The 14370-nt window shown below is 26.9% G+C and overlaps 2 protein-coding genes across 2 annotated transcripts; one reads left to right on the top strand and one right to left on the bottom strand.

Moving 5' to 3' along the window:
• Window positions 1-225: 225 nt before the first annotated feature.
• Window positions 226-2204, bottom strand: LOC124916222 (photosystem I chlorophyll a/b-binding protein 6, chloroplastic-like). The gene is made up of 4 exons (XM_047456953.1): window positions 2187-2204; window positions 845-924; window positions 657-708; window positions 226-576 (listed from the first exon to the last, which is right to left on the bottom strand). Exons 1-4 carry the CDS (start codon window positions 2202-2204, stop codon window positions 226-228), a joined length of 501 nt encoding a protein of 166 aa, XP_047312909.1.
• A 3895-nt stretch (window positions 2205-6099) lies between these two features.
• Window positions 6100-7830, top strand: LOC124916221 (wax ester synthase/diacylglycerol acyltransferase 11-like). Its single transcript, XM_047456952.1, has 5 exons — window positions 6100-6317; window positions 6395-6964; window positions 7039-7425; window positions 7489-7626; window positions 7687-7830. The coding sequence occupies exons 1-5, from the start codon at window positions 6153-6155 to the stop codon at window positions 7828-7830; spliced, it is 1404 nt and encodes a 467-aa protein (XP_047312908.1). The 5' UTR covers window positions 6100-6152.
• The last annotated feature ends 6540 nt before the right edge of the window (window positions 7831-14370 follow it).

Below are 14370 nucleotides of genomic sequence, written 5' to 3'. Positions count from 1 at the left end.
TCTTTTCATTAAGAGCACATCGAGATTTGACCAACAAATAATCCGAATGGTCATTTTCAAATAATATTTATATTTGCAAATGGACAAAATCAAGAAGACAAGAAGAAACACAGCATCGTTGGCATGTAAATTCTTGGCGCTCCTTCCTTACTGCAGAGCAAGCACTAGTGCGATGTGAAAGCCTGCAAACCAAATGTTTTCAAAATTAGTACAAAATTTGATGTTTCAATCTGGAAAATTAAGAATATGATCGAAGCATGAAAGTTGCAGTACCGAGAAGACATTGTAGTGTCCTGGATCAACAATATGAGCTGAAAGATTCTTATGTGGAAAACTCGGTTCTATATCCACGCACCCTGGTTTTATTATGTCTGCCCATCTCCGTCCTTCAACCCAACCCATTAGCCCCAATTGCACCACAAACAGAGTTGTGGAATCTGCGAAGTATTCTTGTGCTCCTGCATCGTACCAAGAGAACTTCTCAATAAACCCCAGACTTTCTAGCCATTCTAGAATCAGAATTCCAGACACAGCAAGCATTGCCCATCTGCTGTGTGTTAGCTCAGCTTGTGCAAACTATTTCAGCAGTTCCGAATCAGATCCTGAGATCAAACCATCCATTTAACATATGATTGGTTTTCTTCAATCTATCAAACAAATGCACGCTTACCTAATCCAAGTGGGTCGAATCCAAAATCTCCTGAAATACTACGAGAACAAAAAATGACAAGGAATTTAGTGATGCAGTATGTGTAGAAGAATAAATACAAGTTTTTTTATTATTGAGAATATCAAACAGTATTATGATCAAGATTAATAGAGATTAAAGAGTAAATGTGGATACCTGCCATCGAACCAGGGAGGAGGAGAGTCTTTACAGAAGAAAAATGTGACATCTTTCTCGATAACTTTCTGGGTATTTCCCTATTTTTACAGACCAAATCAGATATTAGTACTGGTATCTAGCTAGTAGTGAAGGAAGATAATGAAAACAGAAACAGGGTAGGGAAGTAAGGCCCAAGGGCCTCCACGCCCAAGGGTCACGCCCCACGCCCAAGGGTCACGCCCCACGCCCAAGGGCCACGCCCCACGCCCAAGGGCCACGCCCCACGCCCAAGGGCCACTCCCCACGCCCAAGGGCCACGCCCCACGCCCAAGGGCCACGCCCCACGCCCAAGGGCCACGCCCCACGCCCAAGGGCCACGACCCACGCCCAAGGGCCACGCCCCACGCCCAAGGGCCACGCCCCACGCCCAAGGGCCACGACCCACGCCCAAGGGTCACGCCCCACGCCCAAGGGCCACGCCCCACGCCCAAGGGCCACGACCCACGCCCAAGAGCCACGCCCAAAGCCCAAACCCTAAACTAAGCATTTTAACTCTAACTAAATACTACTTAATAACTTATGAAAAGCAAGAATTAGAGGAACAACCAAAGTATATCAAGAACTTTCACTTTAACAAACTATCAACTAGAAAACGCAAAAAGTACCATGTTTCGAAGAATGCGGTCATAGTGAGAGAAGGGTTGAGCAAAGGAAAGAGAGGGGTTGAGCGTGGGGCTGTGTCGCCGAGGAAGAGAGAGGAACGGTGGCGCGGGGCTGTGTCGCCGGGGAAGAGAGAGGGACGGTGTCGCCGTGTCGCCAGGAAGAGGAAGAGACGGGGAGTAAAGGGAAAACGGGAAGGAGAAGGGGAAAGGAAAAGGAAGAAAAAAAAAGAAAAAAGAAAAAAAAAAGTAAAAAGGTTATTAAGGATAAAATTGGAAAAAATTTAAAAAAAAGGTTAAAAAACAAAAACTTTATTAGTAAGGTTAAAAATCAAAATACCCTTCTTTTAAGGGTTATATTATCAAATTTCCCAATATAAATAATCAAATTTATAAAAATAATAATTTAAAATATATATCAAAATATAAATAATTTAATTTATATAAATAATAATTTAAAATATATATCAAATTATAAATAATTTAATTTATATATAATGAATTTTAAATATAAAAAAATATGTTAATTTGGGAAATTAACATAAAAATGTTATTTGAAAAACCATCTTGCTTAAACCCGACTTCATATCTCTTTTAAAATTATTTTTAAATTATTAGCTTTCATATTCATTAATCCCATTCTCTTAAAGAGATTCAGAACTTCAAGTTGATTTCCCAGAAATTAATGAATTCCAACATACAATATTCTTCACACGCATTTCATCGAACACCTTACGTGCGGAATTAAGATCCCTCTTTTAATATATATTGATATACATCAAGCAAAGTTGTCTGCAATAAGAAATCAAGTTCGAATCTGAACCTTAAAAGATGAATATGGGTAGCTTCTACAGGCTTTAAGCGCGAAGGAAAAAGTCAAAGCCTCTGGTATGGAGAGGGCGCGGGATAAATCGAGGTAAAGAGAAATTGCATTTGTGGTTTTTCTCTATGAGCGAAACCCAATCGTTGGTTGTTGGTAATGGATAGTTTCCCAAACTAACCTTGTTTGGCGTTCATTTTCCCAAAGTTTGTTCATTCATTCTCAAACTAACCTAGTCTATTATTCAAATTCAGTTTTTTTATTTATTTATTATTTTTATATTTAAAATTCATTATATATAAAACTAAATTATTTATATTTTGATATATAATTTAAATTATTAATTTTATAAATTAAATTATTTATATTTTGATATATATTTTAAATTATTATTTTTATAAATTTAATTATTTATATTTTGATATATAATTTAAATTTGATTATTTTTTATAAATTTTATTATTTATATTTTAATATATATATATATATTTACATTTTAATTATTATTTATATATATAATAAATATTCCCTTTAACATTCTAATAAATAATTGATAAATACTAATAAATTTAAAATATTTTAATTATAATAATATAATAATTATATATTCATAAAAATGTTTTTAAATTTATCAATTATTTATTAAATATAATAACATTTTAAATTAATATTTTAATCTTAGAAATATGGTAATCTTTTTATTATATTAAATAAATAATTGATAAATTTAAAAACGCGAATATTTAATTATTATATTGTTATGGTTAAAATATTTTAAATTTATTAGTATCCAACAATTATTTATTAGAATTATTTAATATTTATTACACTATATAAATAATAATTGAATATATATATTAAAATACAAATAATCAAATTTATAAAAAATAATTATATTTAAATTATATATCAAAATATAAATAATCTAATTTATCAAAATAATAATTTAAAATATATATCAAAATATAAATAATTTAGTTTATATAAATAATAATTTAAAATATATATCAAAATATAAACTTTATATATAATAAATTTTAAATATAAAATAAATAAATAAATAAATAAAACTGAATTTAAATAGTAAACTAGGTTAGTTTGGGAATGAATGAACAAACTAGGTTAGTTTGGGAAAGTGAACATCAAACAAAGTTATTTTGGGAAACCGTTCGTTGGTAATGGGATCTTGCGGAAGATGACGAGACGACGATATAATGTAGGGCCAAAGACGGAAGTAGCACAGGTGTTGAGGAGATTGAATCGGTAGGTGTAGAGACGAAACATTGGTCATCCACAAAAGTTGGGGATTTAAGCCAGAGGTTTCTCTTTGGAAACAATGAGAAAGAGAGAAGGAGGGTGATATGTCATTTATACTGACACCCACCTTCCGTTTACGATGTGAATTATTCGGGCTTGTCTCATTGAATTATTTTTATCATTTTTAATATATGAACAAATAAATAAAAATACAAACAGTTTACTCCGTCAGAAATAAGTGGACTCAATTAGGGATGTTCAATATTTGATCTGAACCGAATATCTGACCGAATTCGAATTCATCGAATTTGAATAAACCAAATTCGAATTTCATTTTCGGTTTTCGGTTTTCGAATTGAATTTCAAACCAATTCGAATTCAAATACGGTTTTCGAATTGGTTTTCGAGTTTGGGTTTCAACTCGAAAATCAAACCGAAAACCGAATTCATTTTTTATTATTTATTCTTCCAAACTTAACTTAAGAATAAGTTCAAAATAATCAAACAAAAATATTTTGAATTAAGATTTATAATAAAAGAAAAAAATGAAACAAAAATATTAGTGGTCTAGTGGTAGAATAATACCCTACCATTGTATTGTATAGACCCCGGGTTCAATTCTTGGTTTGTACATTTTATTTTGAGTTTAAAATAAAAGAAAATTGAATTCGGTTTGAATTCGAAGTTCAAACCGAATATAAAATTCGAATTCGGTTTAATTAGAATTTATTCGAATTCGGTTCGGTTTTCGAATTAACAAAAACCTAGACTCAAACTACTCACTAATTCATCTTTCATTACAAAAATAAAATAAAAATTGTTTTAATAACATATTTATATTTTACTAATAATTTTATTTTAAATCATAAAATATTATAAATTTATCATTTTATTTTTAAAATATTAATAATTTTAATATATATATATATAAATATTAAAATCAATGATAATTAAAATAAAATATTTTAAATAAATAATTTATTTAAAAAATTAATATATATATATATAATATTTTATTTAGATTAAGAAAAAACACTTAACTAATAATATTTTAGAATAAAATATTTTTAAATATTTAAAAACATTAATAATTTTTTTTTATATATCATTTACTTATAATATATTATTATTTAAAACAAATTCTTATTTTAATAAAAATTTTATTTTTTTATTATGATTAATAATTTTTATTTGTTTTTAATAAAATTAATATTTATAATTCTATTTATAATACATTATTGTTATCATATATATATATATATATATATATATATATATATATATATATATATATATATAATTCTTTATTAGAATAAGTTCATAATATTAAATAAATTTTTTTTTTTAATTATTATTTAATAGTTTAGTTACGTATTTATTTAATAAATATTTTAATAATTATTCTAAATAAATATCTTATATATAGATATATATTAAAAATTTATTTTATAAAAAATTTAAACTAAAAAATTTATATAAATATTTTATTTCAAATTATTATTAATTTTAATAATTATAAAAATATTATATTTATAAATTAAAATTATTAATCTTTTTAAATTTCAAAATAAAATAATATTTTCAAAATATTTTATTATTTTAAATAAAATTATTAAGTATAAAAAGTAGTTTTTAAACCAAATTTAAAGAGACAATTAATTAAAATTGAGCATAGGATGTCAATGAGTGCCCGTATAGTCGGGTTCGAATATTTTAAATTGGGTATGGGTTTGGGGTCAGGCATGTGGAGGGAAAAAATACCCGATCGGGTTCGGGGTCGGGTATGTAGAGGGAAAAAATTACCCGATTGAATTCGGGATTGGGCATATGGAGAGAAAAAAATACCCGATCGGGTTCGAGGTCGGGAATGGGGAGTGTGCGAAACTAAACCCGATGCCCGTTTAAATTAATAATAAAATTATTATTTTTATTTATTAAGAATTAATGTTACCTTTTAAATACCCATCATGACAAATATTATTTTTAATACATCATTTATTTTGTTCTTATCCACACTTCACTCCTTATATAAAGAGATACCTATTGGGGTCGGATAGTAAAATTATATTGCCATCCCTATTTGAGTCTAGCACTAACATTTTGTATGTTCTCTTTATATAATTGTTTATTTTCATATTTTCTTCTTCTCATTATTATAGTAAGATAGTACGTTTACTAAAAATAAAACCATTCATTTATAAGTCTCTTATGAACCAATTTTAGCAAGACTACTATTTACACTTTCTTGGCATCATGAGGAGGCAGATGACTTAAATCAGATACAGGTTTTTTCTATTTCATGAAAAAGAAAAGAAATTTGATTTATTTGGTTATGTGTTTGTGTGAAAGTGAAGGAGAAGCAGTTAATTAACTTTATATGATGGCATGCATTCAACGCTGCTACCAAAAGATACTTGGAAATCCCAACTACTATCACCACCTTAAATAACCTAACCAACCCTACATAGCTATATACATTTATATATGTATGGCTGCTGATTGATTTCAAAAGGAGAGAAACTAGAAATAAAGAAATATGAGAAATGATGATCATGATGAAGAGGAGGTGGAGGAATCAGGAGCATCATCAATGCCAGCAAGTCCAAATGCAGAATACTACAACAGCTCAGCATTATCAGTGGCCATCATAGCTGTTATGGAGATGGAACTCCCCTACGACCACCACCACTTTCCGGCCATCCATCTTCTCAGTCACTCCTTCTTACCCATCAATCCCCGCTTCTCCTCTATCATGGTCTGACCCATCACTTCTCTCTCTCTCTCTTTAACAATTTTGATCAATCAATAATATTGTTTTATATTGAATGGCAGGTGGAAAGCGATAACAGGGGAAAAAAATGGAAACGGGTTCCTGTTAACGTGGAAAATCACCTGAAAACCGCTAGCTATCCGGAAGATGAACCGATCGAATTTTACAACAAATGTTTGGAAGAATACTTGGCAAAGATGTCCATGGATGGATTCCCACAGGATCAACCCTTGTGGGAAATGCATATCTTCAAGTACCCTACTAGCAAAGCATGTTGGCACTTAATATTCAAGCTCCACCATTGCCTTGGTGATGGCTATTCATTAGTCGGAGCTCTTCTCTCCACTATGCAAAGAGCCGACGACCCTTCTCTTCCTCTCACATTCCCTTCCCGTCAATCGTCGTCGACCCTGAAAATGGCCAAGAACATCGCTTTCTTCAAGCGCATACCTGCTTTTTTTATGGATACATTGAAAGATTTTGGTTGGAGTGTGTTGAGGAGTAGCATCTTAGAAGATGATCAGAACCCAATAAGATCTGGGAAAGAAATGGTGGAGCTTTGTCCCATGAATATAACAACAGTCAGATTCTCACTTGATCAGCTTAAACATATTAAGACAAGTTTGGGAGTGGTGAGTGAGTAATTGATTAATTTAATTTGATTTGATTTATTACTAATTAATAATATATATACTGTTTAATCAAGACAATAAACGACGTGATTGTGGGGGTAATCTTTTGCGGAATTCGTCTATACATGAAAGAAAAAAATGGGGCCATGGGGGGTTCGGCGGGAGCGAATGCATTGGTGGTGTTCAATTCCCGTGCCATTGGAGTCGGGTATAAATCTGTTGAGGAAATGTTGAAGCCTAATGCTGAAATGGCATGGGGAAATAGATTTGGGTTCTTCCATATAGCTATTCCAAAGATGATGGATGGAAAAGAAGAAGAAGAAGATGGATTCATGACCATTAATAATCCTTTACATTTTATAATGGAGGCTCATCGGATGATCAAGAAGAAGAGAAATTCTGCAGCTGGTTTTCTCACTGCCAAGCTCCTTCAAACAATGCGCAAGTTTAGAGGCTCAGAGGTATAAAAATCTATATAAATTGGATTTTAATATTAAATGCAAATGTATTAATATTGGTTGCAGGTGACATCGAAGTATATATACAGTGCCATGAAGAACTCTAGCATGGCGGTTTCTAATGTTATAGGACCAGTGGAGAAGATGGTTCTGGCTAACCACCCAATCAAAGGCTTGTTCTACACTGTTACTGGCATTCCACAGGTAATTAATTAACATCAAATTAATCTTTTACTAATTAATTAATTAATTAAATGTTTGTAGAGCTTGGTGATAACAATGATGAGTTACATGGGAAAACTAAATGTGGTGTTTAGAACAGAGAAAGACTACATAGATCCACCCCTCTTCAACTCTTGCATCCAACATGCCTTCCGAATCATCCTCAAAGATTGTACCGACAATTAATTATAATGTAGCTTTAATCTTTTTCAAACTTTATTTGCATGCTTGTTGTTTTAAATATATTAATATTATAATGAGAAGAGAAGAGAATCTTGTGATAATGATGATAAATGATATGTATAATGATGTGTCTTTGAATTTTTTAAATAAAATGAGAAAACATATTGATATTTAACATTGTTATCATATATAATATTATCAATAAAATTAAGAATATATCATAAATTATACATAAAATAAAATATGTAATTTAATATATCATTCAATATAATATATTCTTCATTTTTTTTCTAACAAATATAATAAAAATAAAAATTAAAAATAATATTTTACTTAATAGTATACCATAACATGAAGTCATTATATATCAAATTTAATTTTATTTGAATAAATTTTTATCAATCTTACCGTGGGAGTCTTATATCACAACAAACTATTACTATTTATTAAAAATGATATTTCAATTTAATAAATATAACATTTTATTATCTAGATTGATAAGTGAAGGCTAACAAATTCTAGAATAAAAATTGAGATATACTCATATACACTTATATATATAATTTTTATTTTGCTTATTTTTTCTTCTTCAAAATTGACTACTTTGGATGAGGCATGGAAAAATATGGATATCAGACCGAATTGAACCGCCCCGAACTGGAGTCTGAGCCCATACAGATCCAATTTCTTATTTATAATGACACGATTTTATTTTAGTTTAGTTTAAATTATTTTCACTTGATAAACATTAATTTTTAACTTTTCATTAAAAAAAAGTATAAAATATATTTACATATCTTTCATGAATCTGTATACATGCAGTGGAAAATGCATATAATAGGCTAAAATAGTTTAAGTTATAGAATTATTCTTACTTTTTTTTTATTATTTTAATTGTTTTGATTAATTATTTTAATCATCAACTTTTTTTTCAATTGCTGTGTTATAGTATTAGAGCAGGACAAATTCTTCTTCTTTTTATTTTTTTGTCAGTTCTTTTTTAATTCATCAAACTATTAATGAAATATTCATATATATTTTCACAGTTTAATATAATATTTTTAACTGTTTGATATATTATTGTAAATGTTTAATATAAATTTTACTCATTCAATTTTTTTTTTTTAATCTAACCTATATAATTTTGTACAAATTAACATATTTAGGGATGACAACATGTACTTTATTGTTATAAGTCAAAATCTATCACCGAATCGATTTTCATTCTACTACCTGAACATGAACCCGAACCCATAGATATCTCTACTTCTATCTTCATGTTCGGTTCGTCGGATACCCAATCCCGTTACCCAATTAAAAAACTTATAAATTATAAAAATTGAAAAAAATAAAAAAAAAACAATTTAAAAATTAATAATATCGAAATGTTATAAAATACAAATAAAAACATTATTTTTTTTACCTACTTATTTTTGTAGATTTTGAAGAAAATAATTAGAATAAATAAAAAAAGTTGAAAAAAAAAGTTAGAGATTGAATATATAAGATGACATATAGATAATATTTTGTTATAAAAATAAAAGTTAAAAATAAATATTTGTGTAGAATTTATTTTTTATAAAAAAATTAAAATTGAAGTGTAGTATATATTTATAACTATATCTGGAGTGGAGTGTGGATAGAACCAAATTAAATAATGTGTTAATATATAATATATGATGATATCGATAATGATGAAACATTTAAAAAGTCATAGATTAAATATTAATAAAAAATTTATTTTTAATATTAATATAGTCGGTTCCCGACTAAGCACTTTCTCCTTTCCGACCCTGATTTAAAATACTCGATCTAACTTGACTTTAGGTACGATCGAACTTGACTTTGGGTACTCACTGTACACATTGTTATCCATATGATTGAACATCATTTCTACTTATTAAACCTAATGTCGAGACTTATAACATTTGTTAACCCAATTAATATAATTTTATTTCCATTAACATTTTAATTTATCTGCTTAATAATTTTTCAACTATCTAACATATTTTGAATCGATAATTATTATTTAATTTCGTTTAACATAATTTTAATTGTGATATCCTCAAATCCTATAAGAAAAATAGTTTAATGATTAAATATTATAATTTTTTAAATAATTAACTGAATAAATTTAGCTCAATAAAATAAAAAACCAATAACTTATCAATAAAAATACACTTATGCTTTTTGGCATTTATATTATAAAAATAATCTAATTTTAAAAAATAAAAATATATATTGTATTATTTTACAATTAATTTTAATAACCTTTAACTCCCATGCTATTTTTTTTTATTATTTTAACTCTCATGTTAATTTTATTTTAGAATTGTTTTTTGCATTACACTTCATAAGTCATTACTTTTACTTCCATTCAGGCCCAACCAATAAGCTGAATATTTATGTGGGGCTTTGTAACTTTTATTTCTTTCAATTTTTTTGAAAATGATATAAAGATATATAATAGATTAATATAAAATCAACCTAGATTAGTTGGTTAGTGTCTTAGTGATCCTTTTTTTTTTTTATCATAATGAATATAAGTGTTTAAATTTTAATAAAAACATATTTTAAAATTTCTTTTAAGGGCCTTCTAAGATGGGCCTATCCAAATTTCTTTTAGTGCCTTCTAAGACGGGCTTGGCCGGCTCTGCTCCCATTTATCTTTTTTTTTTCATTCCTTTAATAATAATAAAAATAATAATAATAAAAAAAACTTATATTTGTATAAAACCATTTACAACCCATAAACCCAAAATGAAGTAAATATCACATTAAACAAACAAGAATTCATCTCTAACCCCAAAACTCATTTTCAAACCCAAAAGAATATTTTTAGAAAATTCTTTTTTTACACTAACTTTTTAACCTTATTAATATTATCTATATATTTATCAATTTTACATAATTAACTCCAATCCTTTTCAATTCATTTAATAATATTAAAATAAAATTAAGTATATATATAAATAATTCTTAAACAACAAAATAATTTAATAATACATTTTAATAAACAAACATATTATATTAAAACAAACGTATTAAATATTTTCTATGTTTATTTGTATCATTTATAATTAGAAATTTATAATTTATAAAATTTAAGTTATCAAATATAACGTAAAAATATAAAATAAATTAAAAAATAAATTAGATAAAATTTCAAGTATAATAAATTTAATAATTTAATTATATATTTAAAAAATATTATAACTTTTTATCTTAAAAATAAAAAATATAAGTTTAAGAATTAATTTATATGAATTGCAATTAAAAGTTATTAAAAAAAAAAAAAGTTTAAGGGTCGTTTTTTAAAAATGGTGTAAATGAATAGTGATACTATATATATGAGATTTTTTTTTGGAGAGAGTGTGAATTTCAATTATGAGATTGCGTTTGTCGTCCGGTTGGAATAGAATTTGCTTTTGCGTAATTGCGTTTGGGGTTCTGGAGATTGCCTAAGACTCCTCAATTTGCGAAATCATTTCATATGTGACAGTTTCATATAAGTCTATCTAGAACGATAGATTAACTGAAACGTAAAAATAATTCCGTTGTCAATTCGGTTTTGTTTTATTTTTGTCAGTAAACAAATTCTGACTTGTCCCGAACCCAAATTATACGGTTCAGTTCCTTCGGTACCTGATCCTTCCGATCCCTCTCATTGTCAGAGTCTTAAAACCTCTCTCGTAGAGAGTTGAGAATGGCAGGGAAATGACAAAGTTTTGGGGGCAGCAAATTTGAGAAAAAATGAAGCTATCTCGAATCAGTTCTAATTAGAGATAAGTAGATGGAAAAAACATATAAATAAAAATCAACTCATTAATTAGTTAAATTATGAAATTTAGCAATTATTTTTTTTTTTGAATTGGGAAGAAATCGAATTTTCAGTGATATTTAAGGAATTAGAAATGTCTAAAAAAAAAATTCAGAGATAGTGGTACATTTCATTTTCAAACTTTTCATTTGAATTATTTTTGTTTTAAACCTTCTAATTGATTTTAAAAATTTGGAGAATGCTTCGAACAACCAATTCCTAAACATGTCCAAACCTTTCACTCAAGTTCTATAAAAAAATTAAAATTCAAACAATTAAACAACCTTTTAAAATATTTTCATAATTTTATTTTAATGTTAACTTTTAGTAAAAAAAAAAATGCAAAATGTATTCACACATTACAAAAAAAAGGGAAAGGAAAAAAACAAAATCTGATATATTAAATTTGCTAAGATAAAATTAAGGAATGTTTTAATTTAAGTTTGAATTATTTTGTAATATATATAAAAATTGAAAAAACATCTTTCTTAAAATTTATATTATTGAAATAATATATATATATATATATATATATATATATATATATATATATATATATATATATATATATTGAAAAAACATTAGTTTTCAAATAATTTGTACATATCCAAAAATAATAATAATTTGTAATTATCTAAAAAAAAATATTTTGTAATTTTAATGTGAAATAATGTTACATTTTTTCATAAAAAAAATGCATTTGTATATTTTTGGACAGTTAATGAAGCCTCATTAAAATATTACCTTATTAGGTGTACTTTTTATAGCCAATTAATTAAAGGTGATCTAAAAAAATAAAATATTTATAATAAATGTAACGGATGAACCAGTAAATTCCCTTCCATGCATCTTTTCCAAATTTTATAATCAAATTATATCTTTTCAATATTTAATTAATATTATCTTCTCATTTTCTAATTAAAAAACATTATATATAATCACCCTAAGTTAAAAACAAATAATATCTACTATTGGTTCAGGTGGAAATACTGGGATTCAACTACAATTTTTTATTTTATTTCTTAAATTAAGAAATTAGAATTCCAATTTGAATATAATTGATTAATATTTTTTTTAAGTTTTATATTACTTTGAAAATGTAATTCTATGATTTTTCAAAAAAAAAAAAAATATGAAGAGAATATTTTTTTTTTATATTTGAAAAAATCATTATAAAGACTGAATTAAAATAATTATGTTTATAATGTTTAATTTTTAAAATGTTCGGATTGTCGGGTCGAGAGCTAAGATTAATTTGAATATATATGCGAGAGTAATGAATATTTGAATCGGATTGTGGATTAACCCACCCATAAACTTAAAACAGTTAAAAATAAAACTAAAAGTGTTATATATATGTTTCGAAATTGCAATCTAACAAAAACAAGTAAAACTTTTAAACCAACTAGAATAATAAAAATTTATATTTTAAATTCAAACACCAAATTTGATGAATGCGAGACATTTTTAATAATATATATATATATATATATAAAATGATACTTAATATTCAAAGTGTTCGGATCGTCGGGTCGAGATCTGTGTTTAATTTGGATATATATGTGAGAGTAAATGGATACTTTGGTCGGATCGTGGGTTGACCGCCCGCTTGTAAACTTAAAACGTTTATTTATGTTTTGAACTTGAAACCTAACAAAAACAAGTACAACTCTTTAACCAAGTGTGATTGAGATGTGGTTTGCCGAAAGATAATATGTCGGTAACAATTGAAAGTGGTTAAAAAATATAAATCAAATATTTGTTTGACCAAAGTATGAGAGGTCAACGTTAAATGTTAAAAAATATGAATTAATATTTGATAGACCAAAGTGAAAATATAAAGTAACGTACGAGATGAGAGATTCATTTAAAAAAAATATGTGATGAGATATGTGAGAAGATGAGTTGTTTTACCAAAATGAATAAAATGTGAAATGAGAGTATTCTATTTTTTTTTTATTTTAATATATTATTCGTGATTTATTAATAATTTTAAACATTGTATTATATATTATTATAATTTTTTTTATTATTTTTTTTATTTATACTTCTTCTATTTTCATAGTTGTATTAAAAGAAAATAAAATATTATGTGTACATTGTTTGAAAGTTAGTGTTGAATGTGACAACCTAGTCTGATATCCGTACTAATTCATAACTAAACCAAAAAAATAGTAAACTCATAATGAATTTTGATTAATTAATATAAATAAAAATTAAATGTCTCAACATCATGACTTTGATGTTGAGTCAAAGTTACTAAACTTATATATATATAATAATGTTTAATTTTTAAAGTGTTCGGATTGTCGGGTCGAGAGCTGTGGTTAATTTGGATATTTATGTGAGAGTAAATGGATACTTGGGTCGGATTGTGGCTTGACCCGCCCATAAACTTAGAACGGTTAAAAATAAATTTAAAAATATTATTTGTAGGTATCGAACCTGCAACATAACAAAACAAGTACAACTTTTTAACCAACTAAGCTAACAACACTTTATATTTAAGATTCAACACCAAATTTGATGAACGCGAGACATTTTAACAATAAAAGTTCAAATTTTTAACTAACTAATCTATATATATATAATGATGCTTAATTTTTAAAGTGTCCGGATTGCCGGGTCGAGAGTTTTGGTTAATTTGGATAATTATGTGAGAGTAAATGGATACTTGGGTCGAATTATGGGTTGACCCGCCCATAAACTTAAAACGGTTAAAA

The sequence above is a fragment of the Impatiens glandulifera genome, chromosome 9 (assembly GCF_907164915.1).
Source record: "Impatiens glandulifera chromosome 9, dImpGla2.1, whole genome shotgun sequence".
NCBI lineage: Eukaryota > Viridiplantae > Streptophyta > Magnoliopsida > Ericales > Balsaminaceae > Impatiens > Impatiens glandulifera.
This window is presented reverse-complemented; position numbering and strand designations above follow the sequence as displayed.